Source organism: Bombus pascuorum, chromosome 1 (assembly GCF_905332965.1).
Source record: "Bombus pascuorum chromosome 1, iyBomPasc1.1, whole genome shotgun sequence".
NCBI lineage: Eukaryota > Metazoa > Arthropoda > Insecta > Hymenoptera > Apidae > Bombus > Bombus pascuorum.
In genome coordinates, this window is record NC_083488.1 from 954,155 (window position 1) to 973,918 (window position 19,764).

The 19,764-nt window shown below is 36.8% G+C and overlaps 1 protein-coding gene across 2 annotated transcripts; it reads right to left on the reverse strand.

Annotated features, from left to right (window-relative positions):
* Window positions 1–14,450: 14,450 nt before the first annotated feature.
* Window positions 14,451–18,880, reverse strand: LOC132911284 (venom acid phosphatase Acph-1-like). Of its 2 annotated transcripts, XM_060967856.1 has the most exons (7): window positions 18,694–18,880; window positions 17,448–17,500; window positions 17,002–17,106; window positions 16,665–16,930; window positions 16,339–16,495; window positions 15,801–16,130; window positions 14,451–15,409 (listed from the first exon to the last, which is right to left on the reverse strand). In XM_060967856.1, exons 1-7 carry the CDS (start codon window positions 18,695–18,697, stop codon window positions 15,212–15,214), a joined length of 1,113 nt encoding a protein of 370 aa, XP_060823839.1. In that variant the 5' UTR covers window positions 18,698–18,880; the 3' UTR covers window positions 14,451–15,211. The 2 variants fall into 2 exon arrangements, with proteins under 2 accessions (XP_060823839.1, XP_060823834.1); XM_060967851.1 differs by lacking the exon at window positions 18,694–18,880 and having other exon boundaries at window positions 17,448–17,666.
* Window positions 18,881–19,764: the final 884 nt, after the last annotated feature.

Consider the following 19,764-nt stretch of genomic DNA (forward strand, 5'->3'; position numbering starts at 1 on the left):
TTTGAAAGTAACACGTAACTGTATTTGTAGGTACGTACATTGGATGAAAATTAACGCTCGTAATTGTTAGGATGTCGAAACACCTGACGCGTCGTTCCATACGAAGCGTTATAATAATCGATTTACCGAGAGAAATCAAGCTTTTGAGTATCTAATTTGCGTAGTAGTTTCGGCAAAAGTAGCGAAAGGAACGACCTCATCGATTAAATTTATTAAAGTATCGCGGAGGAAGAACCGCCATCGAAGTGTGTCACGTTCTATGAACCCCAATTTTAAACTTGTCCTCCTTCCACCCGAAGCACGAATAGGATGAACTACACGGTATCGCGTGTCTTCGACTGCAATTCGGTTTCGCGTGATTCAAATGACGTTATTACCAGATAAATCGTCCAACTATAAAGTATACCTTCTTACGTTTCTGTCGGCGCAGAGAGCGATCGCCAGTCGGTGTACGTACAATATAAAGCTCAAAGGAATGGTCAATCGAAGTGGTAGCGGTTTGCCCAGGGAATTGGCAAGGATCGGTCAGCCAATACTCTTAAAAGATTAACGCGTTTCGTTTCTAGGTAGTGACATGACATTAAAAGAAGGAAACTATGTTGGCTGCCGACGTAGTTGGCTACTCGACCAGCCGGTAGAAACTGATGTTGCTCTCTGATTCGTTGCTGTGTTTCGTTGTCCAACTAGCCAAGTCTTGACCAAACTAGTTGAATGCTCGGTTGACTGGCAGTCGTGGTCGTGACTCTTTCCACTCAATTCCAAAAGCCTCTGCACTTCCACCGTACTATGTTTTTCTCCTTTATGCACTCTCGATCTTGCTCTGTGTCGGAATCCTTAATTTTCTTTCTTCTTATTTTACTTTTATCTCTTGCTCTTCTCATCGTTCGCCCGATTTCCCCATTTTTATTATCTTATTCCAGCTTCTGTTTCGCTTCCATCTTCGTTGATTAGCGAATGAAACCCGGATTCTTTCCCTGGGATTTTTCCCACTCTGTCTATCTTTCGCGATTCCCTTTCTCGCTCTCTTCTCATCTCCCTTATATTCCCTCTCCTGTGCTCTGTGCCAGTCAAGTTGCTTCTCTCCACCGCCTGTCGTCTGTCTACACGGTTAAGTGCCTTGCTTTGATTTCTATCGGCAAACACTGTAAATTCCTATTGACCCGTCTGCCGTCACGTAATCACGTTAAATTAGTCGAGAGTAACGAGTATCGACCATGTCGTGAATCTATGTAAGTATGTACATTCTCACTTATTAACCGATATGACTATTGCGATAAAATTCGTAAAGTCGAGTGCCATTCTCGATAAGATCTCCGAAATAGTATATTTCATAACTGTATATCGAATTATCAATTACGAATTTTAAGAAATTTCAAAGTGTCAATTTCTTTCATCTTCTTTATTAATTCTTCGTGAGTCCCTTTTGAATTCCTTTTACGCATCTTCAACGTCGATTAGTATCTTTAATTAATCGAGTAATTTCTTTAGTCCACAGGCGGTTTATTTTATCGTCGCTGTGTTTGTTGTTAAAAATATCCGATTTACAGTGGTTCACTTAAACTTTTTATTATTTATTTTTACAAGGTAAAGATACATTTAATTTAATGCAAGCTGTTATTAATATTCTGCAGGATACGTTAACGTTTCATTGAAGTTTTATAGGAAAAGCAATGAACTGTAATTTTAATCACTTGAAATCAATTTAAATTTCTATTTAAATTTCATTACCGATATTAAGTGACGTAATATAGCAAAATGTTATACGCTTTAATAAGTAACAACCCAATATCGTTTTGTAACAAATTATGTATACGCGATACTATATTTCCAACGTTTTAACGTGATCTATTAAAAAGCAGAACATTTTCTGTTTCACTAACGATCAATTATAAAAGGCAAAAAAAAAAAAAGAAAAAATGCCGAGCAATTAAAACTGGTCTTTCGTGATATGTGCTTTAAAAGCAGAGTTAAACTTCGTTTAAATACATTAATGTAAAAATTATTGGTTTCTAACACGTACGTACGTATAGTAATAAATTCCAAGTATAATATTCGTAATGTAAGTATTAACAACATCGATGAACACGATCAAGGATGATAGCGTGAATCGTCGAATTCATTGTTTGTCCGTAGACGTGGAATTTTCATGAAAGAGCTTTTAAAAGTAATTGCAATCGAATTAGCACGATGCTGATATCCATCTGTAAACCGCTGAGAAACGTCTCCTTCTCCGAGTACATACGTATCGACGAACGTTATAGTTCTATATGAATCTCAGAAAGTTAAGGAGAAGACGGAGCATAACGGTACTGCGTGACAGTGTCTTCTAAATATTCAAGCGGAGCAGGTACCTAAAACTTGGCAGCTTTATCTCGGCATTACTCGAAAATTTATTCATATATAATGAACGGTTGAATAATGTAGGAGGTTAACCCCTTGTTCTGCCTCTACAAAGCCTACACGAGGAAACTGGGAACTTGAATACTGCGAGGAGGAGATGGAAGAGTAAGAAGTAACAAACGCGCTACCAGATTATATTTAACAGGCTGGGTGGGGTCTACAGATTGGGGGAGAAACACATATATTTTCCATGGAATTATATCGGGATACAAGGGAATTAAGTGTACCATATTTGATTATTACCCTTTTAATCTGACTGCCAACCAAACATCTAATCTAAACCGAGATCGAATAATTATACGCAGCTATCCTGCATCGTATGTTATTGTTATACATATTAGGTTGTTCGTAAAATTTCTTTCCTTTTACGAGGCAATAGTTTTTGTTTTATATTATTTCGTCGAATTACGTACGATTCATTTTGTTCTGTCGAGATAAACACCGCGACGTTTCACAGACTTGGTTTCACGTTTGTACAAAGGCGCATTGTTGTAAAAATCACGTTTACGAAAGGTATATACGCTACAGACTACAAGCAGATACCTAGCAACTCGACTCGGATATGTTGCAACTCTATTTAAGGGACAAGTCGAAAATATTAATTTTATCGTTAGCTAGTTTCTCTTAAAGACGATAACACGATTGCTCGAACGAAAGAGTAAAGCGTTTTTAATACCAAAATGACGATGATTGTACCGGTTGTTAGGCGTTCATTTTTGAAAATCATACGCGATCAAAGTGGAAAGATTCGTTTCAAGCTTCTAGACTATAGACGGACTGTTAAGCGTATAATAGAAGGAAAAAGGGCGGCGAAATAAATCCGTTTCCGATACCCTTTGTAATTTGAGATGATCGGCTTGCTTCGCCCGTATTGGGACTAGAACCGGTCTCTTACATGTGTCACCAAGAAACGGCTGTGATCTGTCACGTGATCCGTTGGGTGAAAAAAGGTTCCGAGAGGACCGGTTCAAATGGATTGTGAAGGAAGAAAGATGAGAGACGATGCTCGCGGGAGAAGAAACTACATACATACGTATATACGTCGATTTTTCGTTTCGATGCATGAACGTATTCCAGTCGAAATTGATTAAAACGACGATTCAGATTATTAGCTTTTGCACAAATAGAGAGCCAAACTGTTCGACTCCGTTTCTTATAAATTTCTCCACTTCATCGTTTAGATACTTTACCGCGAAAAGATAGCGAAGAATAAAACAAAAACCTAAGAAGATCATTTTTACACCGACATTGTCACTTTTCTTTGCTTTTCAATTTTAAAGAGGACCAATGCGGCTTCCGAATGGTCGAACCAAACGCGTGAAAATGTTCGATGAAAATGGCAAATTATACCACGAAATTTATGAGAAATTTATGATCGATATTTTGTAAAAGTGTGTGTGAAAACACGATCACAGAAATGCTTGTCTATTAATCCGTTTGATGTTATTGTGCAAGTTGACCGAGAAGATCTGATGTTTTTGATGGTAATTTTAGCATGATATTTTGTACGGCGCAACATTGCTTAATAACTATAAAATATGCAGGCTGCGTTACAGACTTGGCGCTCCATTGTACAACCGGAATAATTATTATTAAAATTTCTTGTATTAAAAATTCTATTACATGCAAAAAGTTATAACTCAAACTACGAGTTATTATTCTACTTTAGATGTAAAAAAATTGCTCTTAATTCTACTCCATGTTTATACGAGTAGGTACTAGCGAACAATTATAAGTCTAGGTATGTAATAATATCGTTAGGAATAAATGTACTAATAAAAATTTACCACAGTACAATTTTTTAATTTTAACGAAGCACTTTCATACATACCGTACCTACCTATCTAATTGGAAGATGTTGCATTTTCCGCGCTAATTTTCAGAAAATCAAGAAAATACAAACCTAAATGGATATAACGCAGTTTAAAAGAGCGGTACACGCGTGTCGTATAATATATTTAGTAAATATAAAAATTAATAATCACTACGTACAAATATTAATTAATAATTTAAGAAATTTCCTTAATATCTACCGGAACAAATTGAAATTTAGGAAACATCAATTTTAAACGTTTATCTTCGAAATAAGTGTAACAAAGATATTTATACGTTGATATCTCTTTAGAGAAATATCCAACATAAAATAATTCCTTGTTTAAACGACGTTATTTACTTTTATTTCTAATATGGTGTGATAGTTAGTGATAGATAGATAGTGCGATAGTCGCGTAGAGTAGACTCCAAGTAGAAACGACTTGCAACTAATCGGACGGGTCTGCGTTAATGTTATGCCTATAGAAATAAATACAACCTGTATAGACATACGAATTACAGACGTATCACTTTAAACAAATACATATAACCTGGAAATCTTTGCCGAAAGTGGGTACGCGAAATGTCACACGAGCGGGTCAACCGTGCTCGTCTGATCTCACATGTAAATACGAATATACCTCGTATAAAGATAGTACACACCGGTTTACGATAATAAGTAGAAACGGTCCGTAACCTGTCAGACACATTCGCTGTAGCGCATATGGCGTAAGTAGATACATACGTATGTATGCAAGACTGTCCAAGATGTATAATTTAAAGTGGGTAAATGCTTATTTCAGAATAAGAAAGTATAGACGTAGATACGTCTTATCGCAAATATATCAATGTTTTATGCGGTAAAAGGAATACGTTATCGTAGGGTATCGACAACAACGCGATAATAATACATTTTAAAAGCTTTATATCGCTAATTTTATAAGATCAAATAATTCAAAAAGGTCATATCTGTGTCTCGCATAGCTTGTATCGCAAATAATTAGGATTATTGGCAACGCTATTAGCAAATTTCGATCGACGAAAATATGTATTACTCTATAGATGTTATTTTCAGGTTGAAATTCGTAGAAATAATTTATCCACCGTGATAAACGCTCATATCGAGCGTCGTAAGAGATCAAGATACATACGAAAGCAACCGTGGAACGACCTAAGCATATTTCAAAGACGGAGAAGGAACGAATAATGGCGCTCATGGGAAGAAGAACAGTACGTGGCTCGCCGCGTACGATATAGTCGGGACATAATGGTTGGGGTAGCGAGGTTGGTGGGGTTAACGCCGGGGTAGAAGGCTACCCCGAGATCGGTACAAAGCTTGCTAATGGACGTCCATTGCTCCCGTCAAAGATACGTCTACTTATCAGCTTAATGCGCACGTACGTAAAATAGTAGAAACGACGAACAGGAAAAAGGATAGAACGATCCAAGCTGAAATTACGATTCGGTAACGTAACCTGACTTTGTTGGCCACCCGTTAATGGCAAAAAAAAAGTCTTTAAATATCTCATTAACGTACCTACAATGGGAAAAAATATTTTTTACACTATGATACGTAGAACTAGCTGTACCTACTTACGCGTTCGTTCCTAATTTCTAATTCCACGTTAAAAGTAACTTGAAAAATTCCTCATGCGAGTAAGAAAAAGATCAACGACGCGAAAACCCCAAACGTAATTTCCTTTTAACCGACTGAAAAATCTAGCTTCCCAAGCGCCGAGAACGGAGAAATAAGCCGCGTGAATTTTCAAAACTCGAACGTGTCTCTGCCGATGCCTTAATCGCCGTTAAATCGAGATATCGGATACGATATACGCGAGATACGTGGAAAATCGAATGGAGATCGAATGGAAATCGAAGGGAAATCGAAGGGTCCGGCGGGAGAAAAAATGTCCTGCGAAGCTTGATCGCCGGCCGAAGCAAAATGGTTCGTCGAGGAGAAGCGGGAGAAACGGAAAAAGAGACGAAAGAAGGGGGAAGTGGAGTTGGAAGAAGAGAGAGAAGAACGTCTTACTCTTGCTGGAAATGCACGACGACGAGACGCGACCCGACCGCGATGCAAAGAGAAAAGAGACGGAGAAAGGGAGAACGCAGCTCAGCCCGCGCACGGATGCTGCGTGCTTCTCCATTTTGTCTTAACGTGGTGTATGCGGTTGCTAGGCAACAGCCCTTACGCTCCATTCATATATAATTCAGCAGCCAATGCGGGCCACGCGAGTCCGCACCCTCGTTCAGTCATTCGGCTCCGCTCCGCTCTGTGAAACGCTGAAACAGTGGCTCCAGTTCCGCGGTTATGGTTATACAGCGCACGCACCTTCGCGTGCACGCATATTCCTTCTTCTTCCTCTGCTTGCCCCTCTTTTCCCTTCTTTTCCCTTCCTTTTTATCCAACCGCCCCCGTTTATTTTACCCTTAACTTTGCCCTTATACTCTCTGCACCGTCTCTCCTACCGCATGCCCTCTATCGCCACCAGCGTTCACGGTCTTGCTTTATGCACTTTTCTACGGTTTACAATCTTGGACAATATGTACGTCGTTTCGCCCTTTTCGCCTTTTTCGCCCTTTTTTACCCCCCACGTCGCGTACGGCGTATCGTCTTGCGTGTTTTTTAAGGCGACCGAATATAGATATTTGTAGGTCACTTTTGCTAGCTATATCTCCTATCTTGTATCTTCGATCTTTACGTCTTTATATCGTTTGCGTGCGTTCGAAGGAGGTTTATACATCGGCTGAGCTATTAGCCGTTGTGTTGGACGATAACCTTGTTTTAGAAAGGAAAGGAAAAGTTTGTTTCTTTTAACCCTTTTGAAGTCAACGGAACGATACGCCCCAAGATTGTTTTCAGAAAGACTACCACTTGCTCGTTGTAACCTGTAATTTGCCGATACCACTGAAATCCATCGATCTGAATCTCCTCCACTACTAAGAAATCATCAAGTACTATCAAATCGTCCATGTATTTCTCTAAATCGTACAGCTTTTATTATTCGAAATAACGAAAACCTACAAGTTTAGTAACTAGTCGAACGTTCCATCCGAAAATAATTCCAATTCTTTGACCCTGCTCTTGGAAGATCGAAAGAGTAATACTCGGCCATTGTCTCCTACGTTTTGTTCCTTTCGCCAACGTTACTTATCAGACTCGTTCGCTTTTCGCGAAAAACTTGGAATTGACCGCTGGTTTGTCGCTCGTTAGCTAGTTGTTTTCTTTGGTTACCGGGAAGAAACCGATTGGCAAGAATAGCGCTCGATCGCTGGCGCGGAGCGTAGAGGATTTTGCATCGGAAATGTAAAGGATAACTCTGTGCCGAGTTTGGTGACTCGTGACAGAAAGGGTGGACAAGCGGGAGGGTTCGATGCCGATGAAGCCGGTTCGATGCGTGCGTCGAAAAAGACTTTAATCCGAGCGTCAACAGAGGTATTACCGCGCATCGGTGGCTCGACTCTTCTCATCCCTTCATATTCCCACCTCAACTCCCTTTAACCCCGACCATTGGCCACGGTATGGAGGCTAGCGAGCGAAGCGAGGAGTTGCCGTCCCCAGCTCACTCGCCTCATGCCATATTCATGGTTCATTATCATAGCGAATCATGGCCCATCAGCTTTTGATTGTCCGCCAGCGTTGTTAGTCCTAACTAATGCGACTGCAGTGACCACGATACCGAGGACGTCCGGAATGTTGTATCAGAGGATAAGCGTCGTCCTTTTCTAGCGATTATTACTTCTTTCCCGTCGACTTGCTCTTTCTTTTTAATCACACAGCCTCTAACGTATATCTTTGTCTTTCTTTCTTTCTTTTTCCCCCTCTTTTCTCCTTTTCCCCGTTTCTTTTCTTCTCGTTTTTTGCCGTGGCGTGAAAAACTTTCTCACGTCCAATTTCGTCGAGTAAATCGTTTTGTTTCCTCCGAAGGATGTCAACGCGAGAGAAAAGCAACCGATATTGCTCGCAGGTAACGAGAAACGACGATTAACCGTGCGTGGTCGACGTATTTCACGTATTTCGCGAAATAACGTATACGGCTACGCGTATACGATACAAGTCTCTTTATACGTACGAATATTTTATCCTATCAACATTCGCGATACCGATACGATTAAAATTGTACAAAATTCCTACAATTTTAAATATACGAGCGTCATTTTGATTTCAATTTTGTTGTATTCGTTCGATATATTTATATACGTAAAGAAATCTACAACGTTGAATTCTTATAAATATTCTCTAATACTCGCAGTAAGCTATACTTCCACTGCAATACGTACATGTGTTATTCCCTTAATACAGAAGGTCGCGTTTAAGTATTACTAGAAAATACGTCCTTGCCACGGCACGGGAACAGCTCGCAATTTTTGTAATTCGCTTACAGGACGAAGTAACTCGGTTTCTACCTAATAACGAGAATCATTTACATCGTATATTCTTCTGATATCGTCGGAATACGGATCGCGTGGCTTCGGAAGCAAGATCTTCTTCAATATGTAACATGTTTCTTTAGTAGGTACAATGTTCGATAAAAGGATGCTGCCATGAAATCAAACAGAAAATTTTCTTTACTTCTATACATTATGCTGTCGTATGTATGTACATACGTTATTCCGTCGATTTTGATTTCCTCCATTCTCTTTGGCTACGATCCTGCGTGTCTCGTCGTACGCTTTAAAAACTGCCATATTTTCGCTGACATTTTGGAAAATTATTTACAGTATGATTCAAATTTCCACTGGATTGAATGAAATTTCAGTTGATATCGTAAATTTAGATTCGAATAAGTCGATTAAATTAACAGGTAGAAATACGCGATAAATTATTATCGCAACTATTTTCCGTGGAATAAGAAGGATTAATCTCATAGTCTAACTATAACGATACGTGATATATCGTTATGCAAAGTGCAGCAAAATTATACCTATAAATCTATGACAGGGGATTCGATCATTAGGTAAGCGAAAATATCTTGGTTCTCGGTTAATAAAATGCCTTTTGGAAAATGTATAATAGTAAACGGTAGAGAATGTCGATGATATATCGGACGTGATGTACCGTGCGAAGTCGCCTGGTTGGACGATCTAACTAAGTTGGCACCTCGGACGGACGCCAAACGACCTTTTCCTCTCTGTCTCCCATCACTGCACCTTGACTCCTGCTCGACCACAGTTTCGCATTAAGTATTCACGTTGAACCCAATTTGCGTGCAAGGAGCGTTCTAGGAAACTGAGACCGCGCTACCATTTCGAATTCGACGAATTCCGAAGAAGAGCAGCTCCGAAAGCCTTTTCGGAAACCATCTGCCGTTTGTTACCGAACACGGACAAAAGCTGTTGGAAAATTCTGCATCGAGTATCGATTCCACCTCGGACAAAGAATAAAATAAAATACCATCTTAAATCATTCCTAAACTTCCTTCGTATTACCAGTATCTACGTGTACCTGTGGTCTAACGTCTTTTACGCTCATTTCCAAGATAACGTAACCGTTGGTTTAATTATCTCACGAATGAAGTCTATGCGATAGAATCCATGGAAAATGCTAAAGAAAGAACGAATTCTACGCCTGTGACGAAAAATGTTTTATATATATGTATCTGTACGAAGAACAAATGGTATTATTTGAAATAAATAAAGGCAAAATTTCGAAATTGGTAGCTTTCGTGGTATAAATTCTTGAAATTTTACGTAATACATAGCATTTTGCGTAACGGTAGATCGAACATTTTCCGCCACCTAAAATAATATCCAGCTGCAAATTTTAGTCGGATTCCTGATGCGAGAGGGTTTGAGAGCAGGGATTTTCCTCGTTCATCCCACTCGAATCTGTACTCGAGGAACATCTCTAATGGGAACAGGCAATGGGTTGGGATGGGTTGACAATCCTCTAATTACTTTAAAGTAGTTTTCGATTCTCCAAGCACCGTCACGGTTATCGAGGGTTGCGAGCCAGCAATTTCAGTGTCCTTTAAACGAAGTCTTACTCGTGCATCTCCATACCTTAAGCTGTATTTTAGTTATAAAATAGGCGCTGTGAATTTTAGTTTTTCTCCAGCTTCAACGCGATAAAATTATATAATAAAATTGTATCGTTTTTATCGTATTTGGAAACTTAAAAATTAATTCCTACGACGTTTGAAATTGAGTCGATTTAAAAGAAAAAACAAGAAATTGTATGAAACATAATATGTATATTCGTTCTTACGAGAGATACAAAATTCTTTAAATTCTTTAAATTTTATTCCTTAAAGATTCTTTAAATTTTAAACTAACCTTATTTTTATAAAGATTCTTTAAATTTTAATTTAGCTTTTGAAACTCGTCGATTTATTAACGGCGAAAGACGAAACGGAAAAGAAGTCGTCCTTTGTCGAATTATCGACGTAGCAGCAGCTCGACTTTCGAGATGCGGTTACCGTGTAAATTTATGTTCAACGGGAGCATGAAGGTGTGACAAGAAATGAGTTCCGAGACCTTGACTTAAATGGAGGCGAGCGTACGGGTAGTTGCTGCTACTCGTTGATTATTTATTCAAAGGGTATTACGGGCTCCACTAATTATAATTTATATCGTGACAGTAACAACATCGCATCGACCATACAGCTTCGGATGTGGCACCATATACGCGAAAGTGCTAAGAAAACTTTACAAACACTGTGCGTGGTAGTTGAACCTTCGTTTATAAATATCTGCTGGCACTTTACAAATGTATTTCGCGCGTTAAATTAAAGCAAAGCGATTCTTACATCTACGCGTATACGCGTAATAACGTAAAAATTCGATCGAAAGCTAACGATCTGCAAATTCTCTAGAAACTCGAGCATATCGTGCTTAAACACACACCCTTTAACCCTGTCTCGTTGAAACTTAGCGTTTAATCATCGATCGAACGTTGTATCCGGAACGCGATACAGGATATTCGAAAAGAAACGAGAAATCGAACGAATTCGCCTTCTGGTGGAAACATGAAAATCAGTCTCGGCGTGTAGCTTGATTTCGATCGAGCCCCACATAGGTAGACACAGAGAATGTGACAGACACGAGAGCCAGGAGCATGTACAGCCAATCAGCGGTTTTTCCTAGACTGGCTGTCATTCAGTCAGCCAAGTGGAAGGACAGGAACGGCTTGTGGTTCGGCTTTGGCATTATTCATTATGCAGCTCACAACACGCCGTCACCTGCCACCGCAGTCCTGCATATACAGTCAGCCTGCCATTGACCACACACGTGTACCTACGTCTACGTACGTGTGTCCGCTATATTAGCTACGCCTAGGAAGAATTTCCCTTTTTTTTTTTTTTTTTCGATCACCGCTTTCGTTCCAGTTCCGGCGATTCGTCGCGAAAATCCGTTTTCCTGAGAATTTCGGTCAAACATCGGGGAAACGAGTTGCATCGTTCGTCTATAAACTGGATTCTCTCTCGTTAGTTTCCAGACAAGACTAAAGATATCGCAGCTTGTAAAGATACGCGGCTTTCAAAGATATCACAGCTTTGGATAGTTGGGCTTTTCGAAGAATTCTCTGTAAGATATGGAACGGATTTATCTGTATCGTAGTGATCTCTGTTGGCTGATTCGTACGAATCTTTAAAACAAACACCTGTTTACTATGTGCGATAGAAATAAAGGTACGATTACAGTACCTACGAAACGACTGATGGAATTTTGTAGAACCGTATAGCTTTCAACACATAGAACGTTATTCGTAGACGAACGTTAAATACAAAGTTTTTCTGCCTAAAAGTCCTTTCTATCCAAAGTACATATATTTCGTATACATAGAAACGATCGAATGACAGCTGTCACTGTGTTTATCTTATGCGCGAAGGTGTGAGGTACGAAGGGTGAGTATTTTTAAGGGTGACCAGAGCGTAACAAGAAAAAACTTTTAAGCCCTAGGGTTCTCTACGAATTGGAAACGTATACACGGAATCTCAAACAAAAACGGATAAAAGATGCGTAATAGCAAAATATGGAAAAGGGACTGTTACGTTTCGATCGTCTTATTCTTCTTCGACTTAAACGTTTCTGGTATCGCGGTGACGCGTCCCGGCGAGTTAAAGCCGACTAAATCACGATCATTTACGAATCTTAAATAGCAATAAGACAGAAAACAGCTTCTAGGCTGTAACGAGATACAGCAAACTCGGTTACGAAATACTTGTGGCACCTTGCGGAAACCAGACAGCCCGACGTTCCGCCGAATCTTCGATTAGAACCCCGTCTATGGGATTATAGTTTTACGCGTTCCGGCTAAAATTGACTAAATCAGAATTTTCTATAAGCTGATTGACGTATGAAAGAATGGTAAGCCGTGGAACGGATAGGTAGTCCGGGGGGAGGATGGATAATAGGCAGAAGCAGCGGTCGGATTGGTAGCGCGTAGCTTCCGCCACTGACAGCGGCTCCCCGTTCCCGATTCCAGTGGCAATATGTTTATACTAGACTGATAATGAATTCATGCTGTGCACGGGGCAAGCTACTTGTGAACAGGTTGCAGCAGCATTACAGATCGGATCGCGCAGATGCTCTTTTGTCGGCAGATGAGTGAGAGCCCAGGGGATGGCGGTGGATGATATGAGATCTGTCGGGGTCGAGGCAAGAATCGAGGGAATCGAACGTTTGCGAAGGTGTGTGCTGTCCGTGTGACTGGATTCGGTCGAACGTGGAGGCGCGTGGAGGCGCGTGGAGGCGCGTGTAGACGCAACCGGCAGATCCCACGGGTCACAACGGGCAACCATTCTTCAGGCTTAATGACAATTCCGACTATTCTATACCGCTCAAACGCTCGTTTGCGCTTGTTTGTATGTATTATGATCATTTGTAGTTAAGTCGTCGTACTCGAACTCTAATCCGATCGCGGCAATCGATTCTTTGCGATCCGTCCCGTACGAAGCCAAACAACGTGGAATAATTTCTGGCATCGAACGTACTCGTTCAAAACTTTGCATCTAACGATATACGCGCGTATCTCCGCGTTAATATTTTCTCCAAAAATGCGACATTTAAGAATGGCGGTAGATACGTATACGTTTAGATCGTTAATAGCAAGAGAAACGTTATGAATTATGTATCGTATGTGTTGGGATCCGGTCGAACAACAAGCACGAGCGGACACGAGACGATGACCTTATCGAGAAATAAGAAGAACATAATATACGATACAATTTTTTCGCACGATGTTCGATTATCGGTGCGCGCGATAGATTCGCAAAATTTGTTTAAAACTTTTTTACAACTCTTTCGAGACTCTGGCGAGCTATCGTACGTGCGTAGGTCGCCTTATCGAACGAAACGATAAATAAACGAAAAGAAAAGAAAATTGCTTGGATTGTTTTTCGCGGTGCGAGATCGGTCAATGAACGTCGGACGAGCGATTGGGACACGTACAGCGGTCACAATTGGAAGTATGCGTATGAATTGCGTGGAGTACGTATTGATTATTGTTTTAAAAATACGCAGTCTATGGCAAGTTTTGCTGAAAATATTTAGCAAGTGACGAGTACAAAATCATTATTTGAAGCAATGGTTTTATATACGTAAAAGATTCGATCGAACATGATCGCTGATAGTATAGTTTTATCATAATACTAGATAATACTGATAGATTGTATAATTTTTATTAAACTATTACAAATTGTGTTTTCAAATTTACAGAAATAGGCTTGGATGACAAGATGGTAATGAAATATTAATATGTATATATATATATTAATGCATATTCTACTTTTGCGTAATACTTAATATCTTATAAAGTGAACAGAGATACGTAGATAAGTTGGAACTGTATGACTTAAACTTATCATTCCTACATGTACTAACATGCATTTCACGCAATTAACATTTCGTATACATATAAAATACCGTAAAAAGAATTTTCATTACAAATTCCTTTCGAATAAATTTACAAGTCATTGTTCTTAAAATTAAAATACTAATAATTGTATTAAAACTAAGAATATCAGTTACGTACTATATATTAATCTGTCGATTAAGTTTAAATCAACTAAGTAGAAAAGGCATGCAAATCGGATGAAATAATATTTGTATTCTTAACAATATTCTATATATATGTATATATATGTGTATATATATGTATATATATGTAATATATATATATATGTATTATTTTTTTTTCTTTTCTTTTTTTTTTCTTTTGTCCGAATTCTAACGGCGCACCCTGTATATATGTATATATAGGATATATATATATATATAGAATCATCAATAGCAAATGTTTTTAAATTCAGCATTTTATATAATACATATTATGAAAGCATGTTATTATTCTATTTTTTCTGATTAAAAGAATTCTAGAACTTACATATAAGAATGTTATAACATTCGATCACTAATTTTTATAGCGATTTAAGAGCTATGCGTTCAGACGAATATACAAAACTAAACTAGAATATAATATATGTATCTATGTCATCGCAAGATCGGTTGAAGAAGTTAAGAAAAGGTCATACGATCGATAAATTGTTTTGTCATCGGTGGTCGATTAGAATCATTTCGTTAAATATCGGTAAAGATAACTTACCATAAATAATTATATCGTGCGTCGGTAAAAGGTAAAATGGCGTTGACTATAATCATCGACTAAAATAATAGTTGCAGATTACCATCGGTCGTACATAATACATTCGGCAATTGTAGTTTTAACTTGAGTCAACATACAAAATGTGTCATGAACAAGTTCTCAAAAATTAATCGAATACGTATTTAAAATTTAAAGTTCGTGTTCGTGATACATGTGCGTGATAAAACAAACAAAGTTGAAATTGTTACGAAAGATTATTCATTGAACATAGGACAACTTGTTTCTTAACGAACTTAGATTGAAAATACTTAATATTATAAGTACATATTGTTATCAGTTTGCTATGCTAAGTCATTAGTTTACGATAGTTCGTAAAGAAATTTCTATCTTTCGTATTACCGGTAAGTATTACTTCGTGTCGCAATTATATCGTTGTCATATTATCACCAACGTTTAATTAACATTAAGCGTTTCGACGTATAGCTTTTGTAACTCTTCTTTCGATACGTAATCCCATTTGTGGTTAACCTCTTCGTCCGATGGAAGCAAGTCATTTACGATATTTAAATATTGTTCAATTGGGCAAATCTCGTCACATTTTGGAATTTTATAAACTTTCAATTCGTTCGTAACTCCGTTCCAGAATAGCATCTAAAAGAAAAAAAAAATACATATAATCGAATAATAATAAATTAAAATACGAATTAATCTTTATTCCATCCAAACGAACCAACACATTGTCTAATATGCTTGCAACAACCAACTAAATTACGAATAAAATAGTTTTTGCTACCTCGCGTTTCGTTGCCAACCATAATTACACATACCCGTATTAATTACGTTTCATAACTTTTAATTACTAAGAATTAATATCCTTTTATCTTCGTACGAATATATATTAATCGGCAACTTTATCGATTTTATCGTTAACTACGTTAATGCATTGATATTATTATACTTTATGTTAATTTTGTCTTAGCCCGTTGAATAAATTAATTCAATTATATACATAGTACATTGATAAATTATCAAACGTAATTACCCTGATGTAGACCTTGTTATTTAGATCCTTCAGTTTCTCAAATATAATTGCAGATCCATAAGGCGGTATCTCAGGCTCGGTTAGGTTGAGTGCTCTTACAACAGCAGCGATATTTACTTCGTGTCCGCTATACAAATAAATCTTTCTTGGTTTATCGCGTTTCTCGTTTATTCGAATATTGTCAATGAATCTTTTGATAATCAGACCGCCGTTCAATCGTTTCAAAAGCGGCGTGTAGGAACGAATTTCGTATTCTATCTTCACGACATCTTGTAGCTTTTTGGAAATTTCGTCGGTATACCATTTTGGCAATAAATGATTCATGGTTTCCTGCAAAATTATTTTAATATACGTACATCCTGCCCGAATTTTCAAATCTAAATTATTAAAATTTATCAATTGTATCGTACGTCTCTGTAATTCAATTATTAGAACAAAATTCTTGAGTTTCAAATCATTTTCGTTATAATCGTCACCAGGTATCACTCGAAAGGTAATATTTTTATATTCTCGGATTATAACAAATAATTGCTCATACCTTTGCTACAAGTTGGTTGTATATTTCATATGCCATGTGCGTTGTCGTTATATCCAGACCTGTCTTTTCGCTAAGTAGCTTGAACAGATCTCTATAGGGTAGTAGTTTTCGAAGAATCTCTTCTGTATTTCTAACTTCGTTCACAGCTTTCATATATCTGTAAATAAAACATCTTGACTTTAATGTTTACATTTCTAGAGCATATGTTTCGCTTTCTTTTAGTATTTCAAATCGGTGTGTTCGTTTCCTCTATTGCTCTTTCTAAATTTGCGTCTCTTTCGTTTCGATATATGATGAAACAACAGGAAAACGTCTTAAACGCTTACAATGGAGAAAGATCGGGTTTCAGGATATTATCGATTTTCTCTGGCATATAACAAATCGGTATAGGCATCCACGATAAATTTTCATTCCACGTTTGCTGTGGATTTGGATGATAGAGTCCAGCTAACACCAATTGAAGGGACATTTTCGTTCGGTCGTGATCCGTACTGTACGCATAAACGTCGCTGGGACGATAAATATCTCCCAAGAATTTAGCATAACGTTCTTTTAACATCGTTCCGATCCGATACTCTCTCATCTTTCCTTCCTGAAAACAGTTTATTTGTTATAACACTAACATTTTTATTTTATCGTGTAACGTTCGTAATTGCTGCTTACGTTCGTCAGTTGAGCAAGACCCCACGGTTCATAAATTGATATGTTATGATAATCGAGTGGCGATATTTCTTTTTCACGTGGTGTTCTATCTCCATGTCTAAATAACTGGGAAAATTCCAAGAATTACGAATAATACATATCGAGATATTTTCTTAATTTTTGTAGCACTATTAATCATTTTGTACTATTTGTGCGCTTTGTATTATTAATCATTCGCTGTTGTTATTGAATATTTCATTTTCATGGTTAAAACGATAACTTAAAACATAATTCGTTATCGAATGACTATTGATAAATTGTAATTACAAAGTAAACAGCTTTAAAATATATAAACTTTAAAATGTAGTTTAGGGAAATCTCACCTTAATTAATAATCCGAAGAATTATTAGGACAATAAACAACTAAAGGTGGATAAAGTGAAATGAAATAAACAATTAATACTTACTACTTGAACCAATTCCAAGCTAAAGTCCCCATCTGCTACTTCGCAAAATAAACCTACCAGAAGAATAATTATCGTTAGGACTAATTTTATGCGAGACATAGGCGGAGAAAAGAATAAGTCTGTAAGATAGAAGCTTTAAAATAACTGTGTGCTTGAACCGTTTGGCTGTAGAATCGTAACTGTATACGCTATTTTAAACTGAAGCGACACTGGACTAGCATATACTCATGACCTTTAGCATCTCGGTTTCTTCACGTGTACTGCTATTTCAACTTACACTGCAAGTTGAACTTGCTGAATTATAACAAAACACATATATAAAAAGGTCGAAATTAACAAACATTTCTTTAAATTTACAATTAATATACCATGTCCGATCATTTCTTGAGATAACATCTAAACTTATGGAATATTGTATTTGCATCTGTATGATACTTGTAAAGTAGTAAGAAAGTTTGTCTATCACAAAAAAAGTTTCTCTTTTTTAAATTGCAAATATAGTAAAAAATACATGGATGATATTATATATTTGGATAAAGATACGTCTTCTATTGCTTTGGTGGTTTTGAAATAAATTCGTAAAATTCTCTTTTCAAATTTTAATTAGGTAGTTTCAGACGCGAATTGCAAAGGAAAAATAAGCAAATAAATAATACACGAATAACGAAATCAATTCAGAATTTAGATATTCGAATAAAGATAATGTTTTTATCTATCTTAACGTCAATAAATAAGATCAGGTATCGTTATCATTTATGGATCTATAATAAATTCTTAAAAGTTTTTCTCAAATTTGTCAGGTAGTTTTAAATATACATACACTGTGGGGAAAAAATGGGTAAACAAGAGTGATAGTTGCGAAATGTACATAGCGCGGTATACAGTGTAGTTGTTAGATTATATCCTTTGTAAGCTTTCTTCCGAGAAAATTGATAAATTTCTAAGAAACTTGTAATCTCTTCGTAAAGATAAAAATTAAAATGAAAACCAGTTATTTTATATTTCGAATATAATATTTTTATGTTTCGAAGATATCGTAACGTTTGAATTAATTTGCTGCAGTAGAAATCGAGCTACGCTTGATCATACTATACACATATCCTGGTGCGACCTAGAGTTTGTACCAGTCAACCTTATGTAATCAAATGTTAAAATTATATAATCAAATGTTGAGCTATATATAACGCAAAATAGACGATAATACAGCACTGTAAGTATTTTAATGACATATTTATGTTTTACGTACTCATATTATAGTGTGAACTTTACTCTTGAAGACACAACGCACTTAGATACCGTTAGTAGATAGATACAGTTAGAACTGTTTGCCAATTATCTTGGAATTACGTTGTCACGAGTAATAATCCGTTAAACTACTAGCATAATCTATGGTTCCACTTTGTTAAATACCTACGCGATCGACAGCTGATAGAAATAAAAATATATGTCTCCGCGCAAGGTTACGATTGTTTCACTACAGATCAAATATCAAATATATCGTAATATCGTAATATCAAATATATGAACATAAAGATATATAATACTTTCACGTGATATGATCTTCGTGAATGTTACAAATATTTTAGATTTTATTGAAATCTAATCTGGCGCGTTTTCATCCAGACAGTACTCATAAAGGCGCCATCTTTCAATGCTAAACTAAATTATTCTCGGTTAAAGTTCACATATTTTTTCGCGTTGCAGATACATGCTGACAAAGTATACGAAACGTTTCCAACAATTAATAATTGTTATTAACTAAAAGGTATGTGTATAGATACCTATTATTCATTAAATATCGTTGACATAAATTTTATTGCTTTATATATACATACATATATATAAATAATAAATTTATTAATTTAAATACATATAATAATGTAGGCATATGTATCTGCAATGTCACATTTATCTTTTTCAAACCAATTTTCTATACATAAATCGTCAAAATTTGTTTAAGCTGGTATTTTATTTTTTATATCCTTCTTTATCTTATACATTTCTGCTTTTATTTTAATTTTTTATATCTTCTCTGAATCAAGTGAGAATGAAATGATAAAAATGAGAAATATTTAAATTTTAAATTAAACATATCGTTACAAGGACATAAGAGATCATATATAACTTACAAATAAAAAGGCAGAATAATATAATAATACAAATATAAAATTATATGTTACAAAACAATTTATTTTCGCGCGCTTTGTCAAAATTGAATAGAATGTAGAGACACCACCTGTCGACAGGAACATGTACACAGTATATGTAATTTGAAAGCGTCGGTTGAAATTTTGAATAGTGCGCGTAATTTTTCGTC